At 33.1% G+C, this 22,543-nt stretch overlaps 5 protein-coding genes and 1 long non-coding RNA gene across 7 annotated transcripts; 2 read left to right on the top strand and 4 right to left on the bottom strand.

Moving 5' to 3' along the window:
• Positions 1-134: 134 nt before the first annotated feature.
• LOC115887774 (ribosome biogenesis protein WDR12 homolog) lies at positions 135-2,038 on the top strand. The gene is made up of 6 exons (XM_030907273.1): positions 135-233; positions 285-584; positions 636-920; positions 973-1,195; positions 1,252-1,425; positions 1,790-2,038. The coding sequence occupies exons 1-6, from the start codon at positions 178-180 to the stop codon at positions 2,012-2,014; spliced, it is 1,263 nt and encodes a 420-aa protein (XP_030763133.1). The 5' UTR covers positions 135-177; the 3' UTR covers positions 2,015-2,038.
• On the bottom strand, positions 1,966-8,543 carry LOC115887768 (nuclear pore complex protein Nup214-like). Its single transcript, XM_030907268.1, has 7 exons — positions 8,381-8,543; positions 8,174-8,315; positions 7,421-8,123; positions 2,984-7,365; positions 2,503-2,844; positions 2,199-2,322; positions 1,966-2,133 (listed from the first exon to the last, which is right to left on the bottom strand). The coding sequence occupies exons 1-7, from the start codon at positions 8,414-8,416 to the stop codon at positions 2,106-2,108; spliced, it is 5,757 nt and encodes a 1,918-aa protein (XP_030763128.1). The 5' UTR covers positions 8,417-8,543; the 3' UTR covers positions 1,966-2,105.
• A 3,110-nt stretch (positions 8,544-11,653) lies between these two features.
• On the bottom strand, positions 11,654-12,669 carry LOC115887761 (gamma-secretase subunit Aph-1). Its single transcript, XM_030907260.1, has one exon. It carries the CDS (start codon positions 12,524-12,526, stop codon positions 11,804-11,806), a length of 723 nt encoding a protein of 240 aa, XP_030763120.1. The 5' UTR covers positions 12,527-12,669; the 3' UTR covers positions 11,654-11,803.
• A 540-nt stretch (positions 12,670-13,209) lies between these two features.
• On the top strand, positions 13,210-14,219 carry LOC115887609 (glia maturation factor gamma). Its single transcript, XM_030907078.1, has 3 exons — positions 13,210-13,290; positions 13,352-13,448; positions 13,503-14,219. The coding sequence occupies exons 1-3, from the start codon at positions 13,288-13,290 to the stop codon at positions 13,823-13,825; spliced, it is 423 nt and encodes a 140-aa protein (XP_030762938.1). The 5' UTR covers positions 13,210-13,287; the 3' UTR covers positions 13,826-14,219.
• Positions 14,220-14,395: 176 nt separating this feature from the next.
• On the bottom strand, positions 14,396-15,823 carry LOC115887750 (protein cornichon). 2 transcript variants are annotated; one of them, XM_030907247.1, is made up of 3 exons: positions 15,573-15,822; positions 15,116-15,372; positions 14,397-14,708 (listed from the first exon to the last, which is right to left on the bottom strand). In XM_030907247.1, exons 1-3 carry the CDS (start codon positions 15,720-15,722, stop codon positions 14,681-14,683), a joined length of 435 nt encoding a protein of 144 aa, XP_030763107.1. In that variant the 5' UTR covers positions 15,723-15,822; the 3' UTR covers positions 14,397-14,680. The 2 variants fall into 2 exon arrangements, with proteins under 2 accessions (XP_030763098.1, XP_030763107.1); XM_030907238.1 differs by having other exon boundaries at positions 14,396-15,372; positions 15,573-15,823.
• Positions 15,824-21,857: 6,034 nt separating this feature from the next.
• Positions 21,858-22,354, bottom strand: LOC115887603. Its single transcript, XR_004051119.1, has 2 exons — positions 22,197-22,354; positions 21,858-22,137 (listed from the first exon to the last, which is right to left on the bottom strand). It is a non-coding gene; the product is annotated as an uncharacterized LOC115887603 (long non-coding RNA).
• Positions 22,355-22,543: the final 189 nt, after the last annotated feature.

Genomic DNA, 22,543 nt, shown 5'->3' with positions numbered 1-22,543 from the left:
TTATTTGATTGGACACCTATATGTTTTGTTTCAATAATTCATATAAATTTATATGATCTACGCAACTAATAGAGTCGGGTAGTCCTAGCAGCTTAGGCCATCAAATTAATAAAAGAGAGGTAGATTTCTGTTTATAGCCTTAAAAATTGACACGCTAATTTTATAAAAACAATAAACATGCAGTCCTCTAAAGAGAGTCAATTACAAATTAGATTGATAACAACTCAAGAAATGTATGTCTGTTTTTTGTATGTTGAACCAATTTTAATATATTTTTATTCTAGCTATGCTGTACCAGACGTACCGCTTACTGTACCTTCCACTATAGATATTAAAGCATTAAACCAACTGTTAAATGAATTGATAAAAGAGAGCAATCCTGATTTTTTAAAACCAAAGGAATATGATTTTCTAGCTGTAGGCGAAATAATAAGACTTCCTTTAGCAGAGCATTTACAGGAGCATAATGTTTCAACAGAGTCCACTATCGACATTGAATACATCGAAAGAATCCCAGCTCCCGAACCAGAAGATAGTATTTTACACGATGACTGGGTCTCTTCTATTGAAACTACTGACAAATGGTAATAAGAGGTATTTTTTCCAAACTAAAGCTATAATGGTAATTTTTTTAGGATACTATCTGGAAGTTATGATCATTCAGTAAGCATATGGACTTCCCATGGAAAACCTGTAGCATTTGTAAAAAATCACACTGAAATGGTTAAAGGTGTAACTTGGATTAGTAAATCTGATATAACTAAAGGATTTGTAAGTGTATCTCATGATCAGTCCGGTATAATATGGGAATGGAAAGAAGGTACTAAAGAAGTTACACCAAAAATTCATTTAAGGGGTCATGAAAGGGGAATAGATAGTGTCGGTGTAAGTCCTGATAGCACGAAATTAGCAACTGGAGGGTCAGTAATTAAAAAAGTACAGTTGCAAGATTTTTTAATATTTTCATTATAGATGGGACACAAATTTAAAGTTATGGTCAGCTTCATTAGAAGTGGATGATTCTGGGGAACCTAGCACTAAAAAGTTAAGAGGTCTAGGAAAAGGAATTTATACCAGAGTTCCACTGCACACATTAAATGGTCATAAAGAAACAATTTCTGCGATAAATTGGATTGATAATCACACAGTTTGCACAGCCTCAATGGACCACACCATTAAATTCTGGGATTGTGAAGTATGATAGGGGTTTTTAATAAATCTTGATGGTTTATACTAATTTTATTTTTTTAGCTGTATGGAATTAAAAATGAAATTATTGACCAGAAGGCTTTTTTAAGTGCCTCATGGTCTCCACTATCAAACACATTGCTAGCCACATCTGCAGACAGGCATATACGCCTCTATGATCCTAGATCTAATGAAGGTTCCATTTGTAAATCGATGTTTACTTCTCACGTCTTATGGGTAAGAAAATTATAGTATTCATAGAGCGACCCAAAAAGAATCTTTTTACAGGGATCTTAAAAAAACATGAAAGATATTAAGATCATTTTTTTAGTGTTTATAGAGTACTAAAAGGATCTTAAAAAATACAAGACCTTAGGATGAATAATTTTCTTTAGTATTTGTACAAGGATTTTTAAAGAACTAAAAAAGAATTAGATCCTTAAATGAAAGAAAGTTTTGAATCCCTATTTTTAAATTAGAAAATTTATATTATTTATATCTGTTAAATGTATGTCAAAATAACTTTTTTATTGGTGTGCTATTGTATTGAAACATTTTTGACACCCTTATTGTATATAAAAGTTTCTCATATTTTTTTTAGGTGAGCTGTGTCACGTGGTCAAAATATGATGAACATCTCTTTTTATCTGGAAGTTATGATTCAACAGTTAAACTGTGGGATACAAGAAGCCCGAAAGCTCCCTTGTACAACTTACAAGGACACGAAGGACAAGTTCTGGCAGTGGATTGGTCAAATAATAAGTATATTTTATCTGGTGGCACTGACAATAGTATTCATATATTTAAAAACAATGTATTACATTAATTTATTACATAACATTGAAAATAATCATAGTTTCTTTTCTTCCTTATTTATTAAAAATTATAAAAATCTCTTTAGATGATGTAGAAACAGTTCATCGCCAAGTTGAAAATGATGAGCCTCTGTAAAGGTAATTGTTAAATGTTAACATTTTTATTTTATACCACTGATTCATGACATTTCTTACCCTGAAAATGGCATGGAAGTTGGTGTATTGGCTTGTTGAGCCAAATTACCAAAACCTATGGTATTCTGAGAAGACATATTTCCAAATCCGGTATTTGGCTGTGCTGTAGCCATAGACCCAAATCCTGTAAAAAATTTAGTATAAAATATGAAATATAGAATAGCCTATGATCGAAAAAAATAACGGCGTCAAGATACTTTAGAAAAGACAATTGATGATATTTTCCTAAGACATAAAATGACCTTTACTTCCAAGCTGACTCTGATACCGTTTTTTTTTCTATCATCAACCAATCTCTACTCACCAGTAGGTTGTTGTGAAGACCCAAAAACCTTATCTGGAGAACCAAAAGTAGGTGCCGCTCCAAACGCAGGCGTGCCTCCAAAACTTGGTGCCGCTCCAAAGGCAGGAACAGCAGCTGGAGAACCTCCGAATACAGGCGGGCTTCCAAAGCCGGTAGGTTTCTGGAAAGAGCTTGGAGATCCGAATCCAGACTGTGCCACGGAACCACCACCGCCTGCACTAAAAGCGCCAGCGGTTTGAGATGCGCCGAAGCCTGGAGACCCAAATGTCGCAGTTTGTCCGAAAACTGACTTCTGGCCAAAACTGGGACTGGCAAATGTATTTTGAGAACCAAAATTTCCATCTTAAAGCAAAAAAACTATTCAGTACATTTCTATAACAGTGAAATGATGTGAATGTTAAATTTTTCTTATTCACTCTCAATTATTCTCACTATTTCTGTAGAAATTATCTCACGGAATCTGTGACAATATTATAATTACCTGAACTTCCAAAAGCTGAGCCAGTATTTGAACCAAATATAGAAGTGGTAGTTGCAGGAGTACCAAAAATACTTGTAGATCCAATGGCGCTAGTGGTTGCTGGACTACCAAAAATGTTTGTAGAACCAATGGAGCTAGTGGTTGCTGGACTACCAAAAATGCTTGTAGATCCAATGGAGGTCGTTGTTGCCGGACTACCAAAAACATTTGTAGACCCGATCGAACTTGTTGTCGCTGGACTACCGAAAATACTTGCAGACCCGGTATTTGAAGGAGCGCCAGCAAATATACTTGTACTGCTCGAACCGAAAGCCGGTTTCACTTCAACTTTGCCAAACGGATTTTCATTGGGTGCTTGTCCAAACCCAGTGCTCGTTCCTCCAAAGATACTTCCAGATGGAGTGGTACTTCCAACATTAAGTCCTCCGAATCCAAAAGTACCCGTCGAAGCGCTCGATGTGGGAAAACTATTTGAAGTGGTAGTTGTTGAGCCGAATCCCAAAACATTTGTCGTTGATTGGCCAAATACGGAGGTAGTAGTCGCCTGAGGCTGCGTCGTATTAAAAGGTGAACTTCCAAAAACTGGCGATTGACCAAAAATACTGGGCGGACTTTTTGCAGCTGACACAAATATTGAATTATTTTGCGAACCAAAAGACGCAGTTGTGGCAGGGCTACCAAAAATACTTGAAGAACTAGAAATAGGTGCTGTTGTACTTTTACCAAATATACTTGGAGTTGAAGTGGTAGGAGAATTAAAAATACTATTTTGTGTTGTGCCTCCGAATATATTAGAGGCGCTCGATGTGGCTGCATTACTAAAAATATTTTCTGGAGGCGTATTAAACACAGTTGAAGATGTTATTGCAGGAGGTGAAAACACCGGTGCGGAACTACCAAAAAAATTCGAGGATTCCGTAGCAGTGACTGTTATACTTGGTGAACCACCGAAAACAGACGCACTCGTTTTTGGTGTGTTAAATATGCTGGTTGTTGTAACTGGTTCGACCTTTCCAAACAAAGACGCAGTGGTCACCGTTGCAGTACTCTCAGGCTGTGTAGATGTTGCCACACCACCAAACACTGTTGCTGTTGTAACTGGTTGTTCTGGAGTTGTTTTAGCTATTACTGTAGATCCAAATATAGAGCTAGATACGCTACTTGGTTGAAAGAGAGAAGGTTTCTCTGAACTGCTTTGAAAGATTGATGGTGTACTAGTTGTTAGACCTCCAGGTACTGAAGATGGAGCTGCTGATGTTAATGTAAAGTTTCCAAATAAGGGGGATGCTGCCGTAGAAGTTCCAGAATTTTCAGTGGATAATGGCGACGTGGCTGTACTACCTAATACGTTACCGAACGTACTTTTTGGCACATTACTACTTGAAGTTGAAAAACTGAAAGGCGCCGATGTTGTTCCTTGCGGTGTTGTACTTATAACTATAGGTTTTGTATTAAAAATGGACGACTGAGTCACAGTAGTCGTGTTTTCAGCAGATTTACTGACGGCAGCGAACAAACTTGAACCACTAACAGCTGTAGGTTTTCCAGATGAACCAAAAATATTTAAACCGGAATTTGTCACATCTGTGACTGTGGGCTTGGCACTTTCTGAAGACTGTGACGTCAAATTAATGGGAACTGTATTTGCGGGTTTGAAAAGGGCCTCAGAATTTGAAGTTACTGAAGATGTACTAGTAGTAGAAACTGCGGATGATATACTGGGGATAGAAAATGAAGGAGGGGTAGAGGCAGCGGGGAACCCAAAACTAAGGGCTGGCTTGGGAGCTTCGCTTTGATTGAAACTAATAGGAGTACGTGTTTCCCCTATAAATGGAGTGGCGCTAGTGGACTTTAGACTAATTGGTTGGGTAATTGAAGCCGATACTGTTGTGATAGGCGTGGTCGCTATAGTAGATGACTTAGAAGTACCAAAAGAAAACAATTGAGAACCAAAAGCGCCTTCACTTGCTGTTGTGGTGGGTGGCGTCTGTATAGGTTTGACCAAATGTGATGAAGCATTTGAATTAGAAGTCTTGCTATCCGGTATGTGCATTTGGGAAGGTTCAGTTTTTGTAAGCATAAAAGTACTAGATGGAGTTGAGGAAAATAAACTTGTAGCCACTGTTTTTGTTGTAACAGGAGTACTTCCTTGTCCAAATGAAAAACCAAAGCTTGGGGTTCCTTGGGAAGCAATCGTTTCTTTTGGAACTTTTGGCTGGAGTTTCATTGCTGTATTGCTTACTACAGGCTTAGCTACGAAAGCACTGCTATCTCCTGAAGCAAAAGTCGACGTTTTGGGTACATTAAAAGAGACAGTTGAAGATGCACTACTACCTATGATGCTTGATTGACTTTTTGCAATATCAACTCCCTGTATAGACCCAGTAGGTGCAAATGCACTGCCTGGAGTACTAATGATGCCTGAACCTGTTTTTGCAAGAGAAATAAATCCTGTTGTTGAAGTTACTGAAGAAGATTTAAACATAAAACTCGACTTTTGAGTAGTATTATCTCCTAAAGATGACACTTTTGAATCTAATGGTATTGATGGTGTGGCATCTTTTATTCCCTTTTGGGAAGCCAATTGAGTAAAATCTAAATTTCTGGCTACAGCAGCTCTAGAAACTGGTGTAATGTTTACCCCCAACTTTGCAATTGACTCTTTTAATTTACTTGCAGATGAGTTCACAGGAGCAGATGGTAACTGAGGCTTAATAACTGTTACCCCTCTCTGCTTTACAAGTTCTTTTAGTTTGTTGATTTTAGTACCGGTTAAACAATTGGTGTAATGGCGTATTTTCTCATATTGCAGCTCTGTCACATCGCGGGTACTGAGATGAAGATCTTTCAAATTATCAGCTAATTCGTTAGCTTTATCAAGAGACAGTAATAAAGAAGTTGATTCGGAAGGTTTTTTTCTAAGACGCATTGCTATATCTTTTAAAACATATGTTTGTTTCTGAAGAACAGCACTATGATTAACCATAGTTTGAAAGATTGTTTCCATTGTAGGCATTTGCACCCGATATTTTTTTTTGGCAAAATTCTGAAAGTTATCCCATTGCTCATCTAAGGTTTTACTGGCTTGTGATAACTGTGATTCAAGATAGTAGATCAGCTGTTTTATGTCTTTTAATTTTTTCTCAGCTACTGAATCAAGAGGTTGTAATTTTATAAGGAGAGCAACAGTCTCATTTTTTGAAGCATGATAATGAGATCTGGCCTCTTCAAGCCATGCCCAAGATTGCAGCAAACTTTGTTTCAAGGCGTGTATTTCGCTACTTTGTCCGATGCTAATATCAATAGCTTCCTTAACAAATTTCTCCAAATTATCAATTTGAAGCACCATATCAACCTTTTCTTGTTCAGTCCCACAATCTACCTTTACCTTAAGACATTGCTTCAGTAAAACTTTTAGTTCTGTGTCCATAATAAGCCATTCGTCTTTTATCATTTGATTGAACATGGCAGATGATTCAAATTTCAAATCAGGATCGACCACTTCTGTCTCTTGTTTGGGTATCAACTTGTTAAAAGTATCTTGTTTAGGTACAATTTCTGGTGTAGGTTTCTCTTTGACTTCTGTCTTAGGCTGTGTAAAAGCATTAATTACAATTGGCTTCACTGGTGCAGCGGCAGCAGGTACTTGTGGAGCTATAGACGCACCCAATGAAGAAAAAATTGAAGAATATTTTTCATTTGCTGGTAAAGTTTTTTCAACTGAAGTTGCAGTAGTAGCCTGAACTGGTACTTGAGCTAAGCTAGTAGTTACAGTAGGTTTTGTTACAGGTGTAATTAAAGTTTGGCCTCCAAATAATGTAGAACCTTTTATAGGAGTTAAAGTTGTTTGATCAGGAAATGGAGCAGATGTTTCTGACAGTGTCATTCCAGAATTAAGAGGAGTACTTTGAACTGGAGCTGTAAAAGAAAATACTGGCTTTGGAGTAGAGGCAACAGAACTTCTAACAGGTTGGGTATCAAAGATTGGCTTAACAGGAGTGGCTTGACTTATAACACTTTGTCCTGAATTTGAAGACGTAACAAATTTAGATAACCCACTTTGATCTGCTACAGAATCTGGTGGAGTACACACCGATGGAATACCATCTTTTAAATATACAACATTGAAACAAGACAAAACACCTTGATGAGAAAGGACACAAAGCAAAGGACATGGTGGTATACTAGATTCACCCCATGGTAATGGAGTTGTAGAGCTAATATCTAATGACAAGCCAACTGGCAATGTTTCTTGGTAATCTAAACTTAAGGGTAATTCTGCTCTTGCAAAATCAGGCATAATCCATTGTCTCCAAGATTCCCCATTGTTTCCTAATACTCCTACTTCAGTGCCATTTGCTGATGCTACCATAAGAAAGTTCCTAGAATGTAATAATCATTAAAATTCAGTATATTGTAATATAAAAATTTACTTACCAATTTTGTTGAAAATTAAGGTAAAATTGAGGTGGCCGTGAAGAACCACTGTAACAGACATCATCGTAATTTGTGTAAGAAGGCTCACCAGCTTTTGGAGCATCAACTACTACTAGACGGGAACCACCTTCAGGTACCTCTTGATAGACCCCGATAAACTGGTAATTTGAAACCCATTGTAAACTAATGAGAGAATGTGGGTTTCCAAATTTTGGTTCACCAATAACTTTAACAGCTTTCAAGTCTGGTTTATACTGTGTTATTTTACCATCCCTAGAGCCAACAGCAATTTGTTTGCCTTTAGGACTCCAACAAAAACATGTTGCACCTGCTGCTGATGGAAGCTCATTAATATCTACTGATTCGCCTTTAAGTTCATATACACCCAAAGATCCATCACTTTTGCATGCTGTAAATATTCCCGGTATAGATGGGTTCCAGTTAACTTCCTTGACATACACATTTGGAGTTGATGATAAGCGAACCTCTCTTAAAACTTTAATATCGTTTTTGAGAAAAGACAAAACATCATAGAATAAGACGACAGGGCACTGGTCTTTTTCAATCACCACTGCTAAAACTGTACTATCACAATTAATGCAAACATGTTTTGGTAAGGATGGAATATTAACAATTCTTCTTGGATAAGTCTTTATCTCTTTATCCTTGGGAGAATATTCCTGAAGATTTTTAGTTTGTAAAACTACAAAATGATCTTTAGAATAATTAAACCTTTCAAGTTCCAAAACATACCTTCAAAATTATTATCAGTGCGTCCTACAAATAATAGACCATATCGGCTCGCACAAGAAACTAAACTAACAGGATTGAAGAATAATGAAATATCATTATTGTGAAAAATTTGCAATCTACATTGTAATTTAAATTGTAGGTCCTACAAATAATTCGGGTTTTATTAAGGAAATAGGATATATATTATATTCAAATAATTCCACTTACGGTAACATCTGTAGAACCTGGGCACGATTTAATCATATTTCTATTATTTTTAAACTAATTATAAGTACAATAAGCTAGAACAATAAATTTCTGTAACATTGAGAAATAAACAAGACAAAAATAACATAACCCATAACCTATTTTTTTGGCTACCACCTACCACAGATTATGCACAGATTCACAAACAGATTTATTTATTTACTTTCTGGTTTACTTGTTTTAAGCATGTTTTAAGGTCTTTTTAAAGATCTCTGGGACATAAACAATCAAATATTTATGAATTAAATCCATTTAATAGGTAAATGCGGTATATGGCTATGGTTATATGGGCATGATCAAGAATAAAACCTTATTTTTTATGGATAAAACCTTTGTTTATAAAATACATTATACAATAAAATGAATAAAAACATAAAACTGCCGGCTGCTGTACGAAATGAAAATTCTCTTTTTTATAAAACTGAGATACAATTAAGTGTATAGAGTGTATAATTAAAAATATTTTCCGACTAAGCAAAACACCTCATCTTCAGGGACAAGTGATCTTGCTTTATTATGGGATGGGATCAACTCCAGTAATATCTGATGGTTGATAAAAATGCCTTGTCTTTCATAAGCTTTTTTCGTTTTCCTTTTATTACCGATTTTGAATCGTCCTAGAACTGTGATGCGTATGTGCCAGAGAAATAGAAGGGATAGAGAATGAGCGTCAACATGCGCAGAAGGTCTAATCAAGTTGGGCGCCATATTCCAGGTCTTCCTGTCATTTTGTATATAGGTGATAATCTATAAGTAATCAAATATCAATTTGCTGTTTTCAACCATACGGGGGTCAATTTAAATTTAGTGAAATTCTATCATTCATTATGGTTAGTTAACATTAATATGATTTATTTAATTATCAGTTTCAAAACTGCGTACAATATTGGTATATAATACACTAAATATACGAATATTCTGACAAAAGACGCTACGGACAGATGACCTTTTCGTCGTAAAACACTCGAAATGATATTAAATAAGTATTTACAATATTTCATGTTTACTTGTACTGAATTACGCGTTTCAATTTAAAATTTTTGCAAATTTGGTAAAAATTGTTCTAAACAACTTTTTGTTCAAGTTGTATATTCATAAAAAACATTTGGTTCATAATTATTTTTGATGATTATCTACCTTGTATTTTTAATATAAACCTAGAAAAAATATGTTTTTGTTTTATTTTTTTTATTCGTCCCTTCAAATTATGTTTCAAAAACTGTTACATAACATGTCCTCTAACAAATATTTTCATAATACATAAACATCATTGATTTTATTAAGGGTATTATTATTAGTATTTATCCTGGTTTTTGTCGACAATAAAAACTCAATCTTGTAATAGAACATCAATTTTATATTTCGTAAAATTATTTTGATACAAATTCGATTTGTCAAAATTCAAGTCATTAATATATTGATAAACAACCCAAATTATTCCTAAATATTTTATTATAAACAAAAACTGTTACCGGTAAGTTTGTAAAACACATTATGGTTTGTCGTAATACTAGAAAAAATCATTTATTTTTTGCACAAAAGAAGCTTGTCGATCCTTATTTGTCCATAACAAAATTCTGTATGTACATATACCTAATTTATTATTAAGAAAATTAGATTATATGATCTCAGAATTTTAAGAAATTTTTTTTTAAGATAAAATAGTTTCTTCTCAACTGTAATATTGTCAACTTTGGCCTGTATTTTATCTATTTAAAAACATGGGATTGACAATCCCCTTACTAAAATACATACTGGAAGGTACCGATTAAGTTTCATTGCATCAAATACCTTTACTATAAATCCTGGCTCACAACTCACAATTTAAGGCCATTGCAAAATGCTTTTGAACTTCATCATAGATTTTACAAGAATAAAAGTGTAATATTGAAACAAAGTAACACGGTAAGCTTCATGACTAATAGTCTCATTTTTAACACTCTTTAAATATCATTTCGTTAACAATTATGAATATTATATGATTTTTCTCAGTGATTTGTGGTACAGATACAAATTAATATATGCCCCATAACAGTTTTTAAATAAGAAACTTCTGCCTACAGATTTAATTTTCTTATTGGCACACCCTTTCTTCCTATATAAATCTTGCCATTTTTTCAGTCCAATGTTCCTTGTTTTTACAGTTGTAGGAATACTAAAAATGTTGACTATAGAACTTGATACTATGTTTGAAAAAGCCTTCATACCTGTAACTGTGCATAAATCTAATTAACTGAATTCTCCTCCTCTTGACACTCTGAACACTGCTGCTGCTAATGTTAGAAATATTTAGCATAAAACTACAACTACCTACAACAAACTTTACAATAAAAATGTTCAATTTTCGCTGTTCGATTAAAATACCCTATCTTATGTTTTCTTTTCCTCCAAATAATCTTCTTGTCAAGTAAGGACCAATCTGTTTGCCTGAGTGATACAATATTTGACATATTTCTGGTACACTTGAACTTGTGCTTTCATGGACACTATAAGAGTGCACTGTTTTACAGAAGCACGAACATTGATTCCAAGTATCTTCTTCCTCCACACGTAATAAAAACATCCTCTTTAAATGGCCACATCATATACTTATTTTTGACCATTCCCAATTACAATCACGATTTTTTTGCAAATCGCCTTTAGGAAAACTAAAATAAACAGTTTTGGATCATCTGTAAACACGATTATGTTGTATAAACTTACACATGAAAACTAATCATTTTTCCCGGCGTATTAGCTTTCTTAGAATGACTATGACAATATACAACAAGCCTTTTTGAATTAGTGTTTAGAATAATTCAGATAATAATAAATTTTAACTAGATAACAACACAAACGAAAAAAAAACAAAACAAACAGATGTCAATTAAAAAGGGGAAGTGACAGCGAGACCTGGAAGATGTCTGCCATCTTGCCGTCGACAAAAATTTGGATGCGCACTCGTCGAAGCTCATTCTCCCACTTCCATATCTCTGGTATGTGCAGAAGGAAATATGAAAACATTATTTCATTTGCGTATGCGCTGCAGAGTTCTAGGACGATTCAGAATCGGTAATAACAGGAAAACGAAAGCTTTGATTAATATCTGCAAATATTAACAAACAGAACAATTTGTTCAACGCCAACGCATCAGATAAAAATCTTATCCACAGCAAAAGGAGGTGTGAATAAAATAGAGATTAAGTATCATTAAGTTTAGGAACAGAAATATGTTTTAAAACACTGTAGATGTTAAAAAAGCATATATTTCTAATAATAGTTTAATTAAAAATAGAATACTAATTTTTTTTAAGATCACATACAATTCTTATAATTATGGACTAATAAATATGCACTTACAAATTTTTTTATAAGTTAAATAACATTACTTTAAATAATATTTAATCACTTAAGAGAGATACAATTCTTAAAGCTATTATAAGAGCCTCCCGCAACTTTAAAAGCATACAGTCCTGTAAGAACTACAATAGCATATAAAGGTATTAACGAGGCTGAATATACATGGTACCTATTTAATAATGTTAAACAGGAAGCCAACAAATGCGATACAAGTACATATCCTATTTGTAATTTATTTTTCGTATCAAATCCATTAAAAAAGATTACACCCCAAAATGTATGCAGTAATATAAAACACAAAGTTGTAGCTGAACTGGTCAAAAAGAACATTTCATTTCCAGCTTTTAAACCCATAGTTGCAGGTCCTACTGCATCCGCAAGGATATTTACCAAGGAGAATGCTCCACTTATTATGGCAAAGCCTAATCCACTCACATAAGCCAAAATATGCTTATTGTCAATAAGGGTAGCACTATCATCAGTTATTTTCTTCAAACCATTTTCAGCTTTGCGTAATATTTTATAAATAATGTAACGAAATACTTCCTGAAATATCACTGAGAATATAAGTCCAAAAATTAGATACTGTCGTAAAGGGACAACGGCAAACCACAATAATGAGGATAAAAGTAATGAGAGAAGCCAGAAGAACGACGCTGCTATCAGAATTATGACTCGTACAGGATCTTGAGCTATTGTAAATATAAACATAGCAAATGGGGGTCCAAAAGCTAAAAAGGCGCATCCAAAAAATTCAGTTACAGTCATTTTTCACTTCAGAAATGGTACTTGAACATACAATAAACAAATACAAACATCTATTTCTCTTCCTCGAATACAAAATTGTGAAAATAGTGAAAATTATGGGAAAATGAAAATAGTCGGTGACACTTAATAGACAATAATGACAAATGACAATTGACACTGACTACCACATATCTTCTTTTTCTAAAGGTGGCCATCAAACAGCCCAAAAATCATGATATATAAAAAGCAACGGCCCAGCTACGTCGAAACACCGGTTCCCATTAGAACACCGAAGTTAAGCGACGTAAGGCGATGCTAGTGGATGGACGGGTGACCGGTTCGAAACTTTGCATCGTGCTGTTGTCCAAAAAGGGAAAAGTGTAAAATCTATTGATACACACTGCTCATTCACGGCCGGTTCAAGGCCGGATGAGATCGGATATCTCGTGAGTAAGAGTTAATTTAGACACTTCCTAAGTCGGTAGGCCATTGACCATGATATGGCCGAGGACCGCGGTTCGGATTCCGCGTAAACAAGTAGGTCCCGTCCAGTTTAGCCATTGCAGCAGAAAGGAGACGTTAACTTGAACCTCTATCTCTATCTATGATATATAAAATTTATATATGATTGTAAACTATACCATAGATCAGAAAATTATTGTTTAATTCTATCTTCGTAGTAATTTATAATCTAAGTTTATAATCATAGATAAAATTTAATTCTGTGATTGTGATTCAATTTCAACCCAAACGTGAATGATTAATAAAAAATTGTTATTAATATGGTAAAAATAAAATAAATAATTCAACACAGGTATTCTTATATGTCATTTACTTTTGTTTTAGTCAGGAAACGTAAATATATGTGAAATAACAGCTGATGTAAAGGAAGCTCTAAAAAAGTTTAGATTTAGAAAAGAGCAAGACACTTCCGCCCTCGTTTGTAAGATAAATTTAGTTAAATCCATTTTTCTTAATAAGTAATATATTATTTTAGTAAAAGTTGATCGCGAGAAACAGCAGATTATTATAGATGAGGAATTTGAAAATATTTCTATTGAAGACTTGCAGGAGAACTTACCAGGCCACCAACCCCGTTTCATAATACTCTCTTACAAACAAGAACATAAAGACGGCAGAACATCTTTTCCCTTATGTTTTATCTTTTTTACTCCACGGGATAGCCACGCTGAACTCCAAATTATGTACGCAGGTTCGAAGATCTCTTTGCAGAAAGAGGCTGACGTAAATAGAGCTTTTGAGATTAGGGAACTAGAGGATCTAACTGAAGATTGGTTATTATCAAAATTGGGTAAATAAGAACAATGTTGCCACTTTTTTTTACCCAAGTAGATTTATTATATATAAGTTGGTCATTTTATTGGTCAAAAATTTAGTTTAACAGTTATTGTTTAAATATTAAAAATAGTCTTTTTCCACTTTTATGTGCAAACTGAACTATGTGTCAAACGCTTTGATCTCCAGTGTTTATGAACTCTATCCTTTATATTGAATATTGACCTACTATTTTGTAAAAAATTATGATTCATGTATGACTCATAAAATTAATGAAATTTTATTCCTAATATACATATTTATATTATTTTACTTTTATGTATGAAATATTAGTTATACACTGATGAGAGTATTAATATAACCAAATGAAATGTATAGATATATCATTCCAAAGAAATTCCAAAATAATAATTGTCATTTTATATATATTTTCTGTAATTTTTTCTATATTTAATATATGTTATACTAAAATGTAATTTTATTGTCCGCCCCATTTCAGTATATGTATTTAACTCTGAAAATTATTAAATATATAGGACTGGTTTTTTAAAAAACAAAAAATGCTTAGTACACATTTGTTATAAATATTTATTTACAAAATAAGCCTAATAATTAATGAAATTTATATGCCTGAAACATCTAAAATTAGATATACAAAATATTCAAATGTAAATTTTCTACTACTGACACAACTCAAAACATAAAAAAAATATTAATACAACAAATCTATTTGAAGGTATATCAGTTCTAAAACTTATGCATCACTAAAAATTTAAGTTGAAATAATGAAAGGCATAAATTTTTAGAACCGAAACCTTAACAACTCATCTTTTTGCTGCTTATTTCACCTTCAGGTTTGTTCTGTTTCCCAAGACTGCACTAAGACGAAATTAATGAGTAAATCATTCTGCAACAAACAGATAAAATACAGATTTCGGTTCTAAAAAACTTCTAATGAATGATGAATTAAAAATTTTATTAGTCTTATGGCGTTGAACTCTTTTACGCTGAATATATTATAATGAGATATGAAAGAAACATGCAATGCCTAAGTTTAGATTTAACAAATGTCATGAGAGCCGATTTTATCGAAATAATATTGCTTTATAAAAAATCTCACAGCCATATCACAAAAAATAAAAACCTCAATCAACACCATAAGTTAGTAAATTAATAAATTTTCAAAATTTATTAAAATTAACAGGTTTAACTATCTAATTAATAGTTGAGTTTAAAGTTACTTATAATAATAAATTTGTATAGCTTAAAATTTAAGTTTGTTCTAAGTGCTCTCTTTCTAATGCTATTACGTACCCATATAAATAATAGAAAAAGGAGAGTAAATAAAAAGCTAGCTTAATCCAACCTTCCCGCTGACATCTCGTTAGCTGATCGGCGTTCATAATACTTGTTGGATCATAGATACCATAACCAGACATCACCGGTCTGGTTCGATATCTATTGATGTGATAAGCTATGAGAGGCAAGTTGAAAAATAGTGACAACCATTCTCCAGAGGCAGCAAAAAGGACGTTAAACACTATATGTAGAATATATTCTGGGAGTACGAGCTAAAATAAAAACATTTTATTTACAAAATTTTTCTTATCATGTATAAAGTATAGAGATGTGTTTGTAAAATGCAAATATTGACTGTTCAGTAAAATGCTTCAGGGTTTTATTTGCATTACTTATTTTTCAAGTCTAATGTCATTTTCAGTTATTCCTATTATTAATATTGAAATTCTTAATTACAAATATAAATACATACCGGATTTAAACTGTTACATTGCTCCACTGGGTTTTTATAATCGGTTTTCAGTTCGTCGAAGGCTATAACGTGAAATAGGGAGAAGAATATTAAGAAAGCATCAACAATTAACGCGATTATATACGAAAATGCTGAAAAGTTAAAAGCCATTATTTAGATTTTTGTATTATATCGAAAAATTTAGATTCGATTAAATATTAAATGGACGAGCGAGAATAATGAATAATGACAGATAAGTTGTTTAAATGAGGTTAGGTTTGATTTGTTGGCGTCAAAATGGCATTGTTTATGTTCTATGGTTAACAGAGATTTGAATTTTTATTATTTCGGACATATGAATTTTATTTCCGCGAACTATAAATGGTTTCTGTAAGATGGCGCTGCCTGTACTAAAAAAATTATAAAAAATTATATTAAATATATTTTAAATTGCTGTTTAGTTTTGACTATATATTAGGAATTAATTAATAAATATACAAGGTAAGTCTTAAATAAATGCAAATATTTTCAGGGCTGGTAGATCTCAATTAGGTAATCTCTATAATGATTTGTAAGTTTAAGATCTAAACGATAGATTTAAGCCGGCAGGCCAAATCTGCAGACCAAAATACAAGAGATTTTTGTACATGACAGGCCAAGTCTGCCTACTAAACTTGCAGACCAAGTCTGCAGGCCAAATCTTCTAGTGTATGGAGAGCTATTAACTGAACAAGAAAAAATAATCACTGCATATTCACGGGTAGGTGATGTGAAGTTGTTTTTAGATGAAGAAAGAGACCAACACGTTACTAAACCTTCTAGAAAAACGACTTTAATAAATACGAGCGTTGTCTAACGACAGATAACGATAATTAAGAAGCGGAGACGTTGGGAAGGCGATAAAAATCGTGGAAAAAAGTCAAAATAAGCTGCGGCGCGGCCGGAAAAGTTAACGACACACGCGGGCACATACGCGCGGGCATTTGTAGAGACGCAGACGGCGCATTCCAGACTATTAAAAGAGAGATTTACGGCCGAAAAAAGTTTCGCTCCTAAATGTCTACAAATTGTCGAGCCGGTAAATGAGCGCCATTTGTCACGGGCGCTAATACACTGCCGAGTTAATTTCGTGAACGCGTCACCCACTAAATCCACACTCACACAGCAGCGCGACTCAGAGTAACAAAAAAATGTCTCATCAAAATAAGTATACAGAAAGGGATCTTAACGTAGAATAAATAGCCTAAATATTACAAATATTCTGTTTTTTGCCTTTTTTGAACGAAACAATTGTATCGTAGATACTTAAAAAAATTGTAAATGTTCTACGCTCAGTGATGGTTGAATATACCCTTTGGGTAAATTTCCCATGGGTATATGAATAAAATCTGGGTATATATCTGTGCATTTAGATGGACAACCTAATTTTATTAAAGGATTTTCCAACGACCACATTGTAAATACTCAGCATAATACCAGGAATATACCAGTATATATCAGGAATATTGTAGATATACTCTATATTACAACTAATATACCGGGTGTTTCTCAAAAGTGGCTCACTTCTCACTTCTATAACTTTTTTATTTTTTTTCAGATAAAAAAAACGAGATTTGGTATGTCAATATATGACATAAATTAGGATTGATTGACGTATTCAACTGTTTTCGGTTCCTTCCTGTTTCACCGGAAATGACTTCACCGTCGGTACTCTTTTACTTTATTCTATAGAAAAAGACACTCTGAATAGAATGACATAGCACATGTCAACTTTTGACATTTTCGCTTAAAAAATCGTGTTTTAAATTTCAATTTAGAGTGCCCTGGCTGTGTTAAAAACACGAATTTATAATCAAGGAGCCTTGGAAACATAGATTTGATCGCGGATTTTTATCATATCTCAATTTTTTTTAAATGAAACGAGGATGGCTTATTGGCATATATGGAAAAGCATTTTTTTACGAATAATTTAGTACCACACACTTTTGTTATTTCGAGTCAAAATGTCGTTATAATTTGCATGTTACAATTTCAAATAAACCTTATGCGAAAATGTCAAAAGTTGACATATTATATATGTCATTGTATTCAGAGTGTCGTTTTTTATCGAATAAAGTAAAAAAATATTGTGGGTGTTATTTAATGTCGTCGATTTATGTCGTATACTAAACCTACCAAATTTCGTTTCTTTATCTAAAAAAAAAGTTGTAGGGGTAATTTATTTTTGATAATCACCCGGTATTGGTAACTACTAATATCTTTTTTATAATAGGATATACGTTTTTATCTATAATTTTATTTTAGAATTTATCACTCTGTAGTGAATTCTAATGTGTTGCTTTTAATCCTTTGCATTTTTGAGGTTTTCACGAGTTCTTTAAAATTGGCAATTGCAATTTAGTTCATGCACACCAAAAATTTATATTTTTATCATGAGATTAAAGAAAATAATTCCTAATGAATGATATATTTTTCCACTATTTTGTATGGATAATGTTAAAAAATGTTACATGTTAAAAAACACCCTGGCACCAATTTTTATCCAAATATAGACTATAGTTCATAAATTACTTGGAAAAATCCGAAATAAAAATTAAAATTCTACACTCTGTATCTCCGAAACGAATAATTTTACGACATATATTTATACGAACTTTTTTAACAGAATATGCTGCCGAAGTTTCCTGAATACAATTCGGACCACTCTGTATAATAATGATGATATTAAAAACCATGTTCTGAATTTTTTTGTAGCAAATATCGACACAAAAATATCATTCATCAAATACAAAAAAAAAATCCATTTTCCAGTATTTAAAACTATAGATTTTCAAACAAAATAAGCTCGTTAACGGGAACGATCCAGACCTGACAGAATATTATTGTTGTCAAGTCGTAAAACTTAATAGAGGAGATAAAGCTGTCGAAATCGGGCCACATTAATGTCCCCAATGATTAACTGGGAAAGAGAACGGTCTCCTTTATTTTCGATCATCTCGTTTTTCCAGATTATACGATATTTAAATAGTGTTCGACCACTTCTTTTGCTTTAAGGAACTTCCCATACACTTCGGTTATTTTGCACGGTTTTAACCGAACGGGTAGGACTGTTCAGTTAAAAACGTCAAAGTTAGAACCGCGTAAAATTTCCGAAGTATATAGGGCCTTTAAGTGGTGTAAAACTCTCAAGTAATTTGTTTTGTCTTACGGTTTTTATTTTTAATCCGTTTTTACCTGACAGGAAATGTCAACTTTTGACATTTTCGCGTAATATGGTTTATTTGAAATTGTAACATGCGGTTCATAACGATAATTTGACTCAAAATACTAAAACGTATGGTACCAAATTGTTCATAAAAAATGCTTTTTCCATATATGCTAATTCCGTTTGAAAAAATTGAGATATGATTAAAAAATTCGATTTTGGGTATATTTTAACCAGTCAGGACAAGACACTAAAAACATTAGACGATCAAATCTATTTTTCCAAGGCTTCTGAATTAAAAATTAGTGTTTTTAACACGGCCATGGCACTCTAGATCAAAATTTAAAATACGATTTCTTAAGAGAAAATGTCTAATGTTGACGTATGATATGTCATTCTATTAAAGTGCCATTTTCTATCTAATAAAGAAAAAAATATCGAGGGTGCCATTTAAAAATCAAAAGTTGCAGTTTCGGTGAAACAGCAAGTGACCGAAAACAACTGAATACGTCAATCAATCCTAATTTATGTCATATAGGTACTAACATACCAAATCTCATTTTTTTATGTGAAAAAAAGTTATAAGGTGAGTCACTTTTGAGACGCACCCGGTACTCAATCGAAAAATTATTAAACAACCGTCGAAAAGAAATATACATATTACAGGGTGCTCATAAAAAGGCGAAAAAAAAAATAGAAAAAAATGTATAAAATTCGATGATTTTTAAATGGAAACTCCCATTTTTCTTCCTCTTGTTTGTTTTTTCCACAAAATATAGGCAAATTTCTATAAACGACAATAATTTTTGGAAAGTATAAATCGAGTGTTAACATCATACCACAGATTATAAACTTTGTTTTTTCTTTATTGTTCTTCGTGGTTCCAATTTTCGGAATCGGGCACTAGTTAGGTGACTAGTTTGCGCACATAGCACGCCCACTTATGGCCTGTAAAATTGTGCACAGCGCCTGACCGGCATAGTTATTAGAGAGATATCGGAAAACCGAATAGCGTCATGCAGTATTTACGCGTACCTTATCATGGTTACGATATGCGCGAGTCAATTTTTAACGCAACACCCGTTAATAACGTTACCGCCTGACGTAATTTGCGGATCAATTACACCAAGCGCTATTTCTAAAAACGTTTAAAAATTGCTTAAATGGGCATGTGCGGGTATTTGACAACCGGGGCCGGCCGGCGAGATCTTTTATTTTAGGTTATGTTTGAATTGTTTTGAATTATTACTTTAGTTTTATTAGGTAATTTTTAAGTAGCTGGGATTAGTTTTAATTAAATAAATATGGCCCAAAATATGGATTCCACCTCTTCCAATATTAAAGAACCTATAAAGAGGCTTAGGTTTACAGCAGATGACGACTTAGCCCTTCTAAGAGAATTTGTTGCTTGTTGCCCGGCCTAAACCCATTGGCAGACGTTGGACAATAAAGCACTGGAAATAAGCACTTTAGCCCTTTAGTTTTAAAATACCTAGTAAACAAAACAATTTCAAAGTTTTAAATTCGAAGTTAGGTTAAGTTTAAATAGCGGACGCGATGCGAACAGAATTCTTTCCGATCCGATAGCTATAAATGAACAGAGTTAATACCACCTCACGCAAAGGAAATAACACCTGGCCTTATTAACGTCCATGCACGCTATTCGGTTTAGCGATATCTCTCTATTACGCTGTTTATTGTTATTTTAGGCGAGTTTATTTTTGCGCACAGGAAATTTTACTCGTTTGCACATCGTCATAAAAAACAATTTTCGTACCACGAATTAGGGACAAGATTTTTATCTGTATACTTATAGGATACCTAATCTGTGATCATACTGTACGATTTATTTAAAAAAACTTTTAATAACAAAAACAAACAGTTTTTATATTGTTTGGTTGGACGATTGGACTTAACTCTAAATAATAAATATTATGATATACATAAATAATATCACCCTAAAATCTTGTATAATGGCAAGTTCAAACCGAGTTGTAAGTTGTAATATGCTCAAGTGGCTCCACTTAGTTGGTACGCTTTCGTATTTTGAAAAGTGTCATCCGAAATCTTTATGTTTTGTAAACTCTCGTTCGGTATTTTCAACAAACAGCTATCCGTGTATTACAAACATATCGTTGTTGGGTGTAAATCTCATTTTTAAGAGCACATCGCAAGTGGAAAAGCTTATAAACTTTGTTCAAATCTATGACACTAATATCCTCTAATATAAAATAAACCAACTGATTTAAAATAAAACAACGTAAACTGGTGACTTCAGAGTCTTGAGGCCAATAATAATGTTAAAAAAAATAGTATAGTATTGTTTTATTATTTTTTTACTGTTTTTTAGGCTGCACGTTTGACGTTACAGGTGACTCGCAAAATGTACATTTTTACTCCGAATAGAACATGCTATTTTTTTCAAACGCCACAAATGATTTCCAAATCAAACTATTTCAAACGTTGCAAATGATATTAAAAATAATACATTGTAGTAATTATACATTATGATCGAAAAAAACGGCGTCAGTAATGGCCAAATGAAAATCGCTGGCATTTTTTATGTAAAATTGTATAGGGAATGATAGCAATGTTCATTTCCAAGTCAACTGGACGCTCTTTTTTGATCATACGATACATCCAGAAACTATGGTTACACTCGTTGAATTAGACACTTAAAGTCAGTTTAATAATATATTTTTGTACTATTTATGCCTAGGCCTTTGGTCTAGGCGTAAAAGAGCTTTACTTTTATGCCTAGGCGTTAAAATTACATTTTTATTGTCAATCACGTCGCAAAAAGTTAATACTGTTGTGATGTTTGAATATAGTTATTTCTGTATCTATTAGTGCGCTAAGTGCTACTTTGGTGATCGATACTTGCAAAATTAGTCGAGATCACCAAAGTAGTTCGCGCACGAGTTGCAAACAACATTTTTTCTACAAACATTAAAATCGGCATATCCATAAAAATTATTATTATTATATATTGCACATTGCTATCAATTCGCGAACCTTGTCATTTTTTGACGTTTGTAGAAAAAATATATTTATATGATTTTTATATGATTTTTTTTAAAGTTTAAAAATAATACAATATAAATATATAAAGTATATATTTATTAAAGAGGGGTTATTTTATACATAGTTTAATACATTTCAAATTAAAATCTACTCAATTCATACGTTAGGGCGTTCGATTGGTCCATTTCTGTCTCTCATGGCGGGGATGAAATAGACAGTGACAAATGGAAAGCTCAGCACACAAAAGCCCATAAAGGCCGCATAGGCGAGTCTTTTGGGGCCACTTATTCTTACCTTGGGCGCAGCGGCAACGATATGAGCGGAATGTGGGTTCGTCATATTTCAGTACAGCCAAAACTGAAAGAAATAGTTATTAATATCTGAAATTCTGCTCTGACAGGGTTAAAGTAGCTTACCTTCAAAGTTCCTCCTACTTCCTTAAATTATTTGCAGAATTATTTGTGTTTAAAAGAGGTAAATTACAGAACGTTCTTGAATAAGAACCACGATCTGAACTGATTGTTTGATTGACGAAAAGTTATGACAGTTGTCATGAGAATTTGAGACAAAATTGATTTTAGCCAACTAACAAACTAACACAAAAATTAAAATAGCGTTTTTGATTTAAGTCACAAGAAGTAATTTTTACTCCGAAGAGAACATATTTTTTTCTAACATCGCAAATAATTTTTTAAACAATTTCAAACGTTGCAAATAATATAAAAAGATTTAAAAGTAATACCTTGTAATAATATATCGAGAA

The sequence above is a fragment of the Sitophilus oryzae genome, unplaced genomic scaffold, assembly GCF_002938485.1.
Source record: "Sitophilus oryzae breed Bouriz unplaced genomic scaffold, Soryzae_2.0 scaffold_1165_pilon_pilon, whole genome shotgun sequence".
In the NCBI taxonomy this organism is placed as follows: domain Eukaryota; kingdom Metazoa; phylum Arthropoda; class Insecta; order Coleoptera; family Curculionidae; genus Sitophilus; species Sitophilus oryzae.
The sequence above is the reverse complement of the archived record's forward strand: the minus strand, read 5'-3'. Positions and strand labels throughout refer to the sequence as shown.

Bases quoted from the DNA above. Each gene is read 5' to 3' on its own strand.
- LOC115887768 (XM_030907268.1), bottom strand. From the start codon at position 8,416: ATGATTAAATCGTGCCCAGGTTCTACAGATGTTACC. The intron at 7,366-7,420 runs GTAAGTAAATTT...ATTACATTCTAG, and splicing joins CTTAATTTTCAACAAAATTG to GAACTTTCTTATGGTAGCAT. The intron at 2,845-2,983 runs GTAATTATAATA...TTTTGCTTTAAG, and splicing joins CTCAGCTTTTGGAAGTTCAG to ATGGAAATTTTGGTTCTCAA.
- LOC115887761 (XM_030907260.1), bottom strand. From the start codon at position 12,526: ATGACTGTAACTGAATTTTTTGGATGCGCCTTTTTAGCTTTTGGACCC.
- LOC115887609 (XM_030907078.1), top strand. The intron at 13,449-13,502 runs GTAAGATAAATT...ATATTATTTTAG, and splicing joins AGACACTTCCGCCCTCGTTT to TAAAAGTTGATCGCGAGAAA.
- LOC115887774 (XM_030907273.1), top strand. From the start codon at position 178: ATGCAGTCCTCTAAAGAGAGTCAATTACAAATTAGATTGATAACAACT. The intron at 1,196-1,251 runs GTATGATAGGGG...TTATTTTTTTAG, and splicing joins TTAAATTCTGGGATTGTGAA to CTGTATGGAATTAAAAATGA. The intron at 1,426-1,789 runs GTAAGAAAATTA...TATTTTTTTTAG, and splicing joins TTACTTCTCACGTCTTATGG to GTGAGCTGTGTCACGTGGTC.
- LOC115887750 (XM_030907238.1), bottom strand. From the start codon at position 15,722: ATGGCTTTTAACTTTTCAGCATTTTCGTATATAATCGCGTTAATTGTT. The intron at 15,373-15,572 runs GTATGTATTTAT...TTTTTATTTTAG, and splicing joins AATGTAACAGTTTAAATCCG to CTCGTACTCCCAGAATATAT.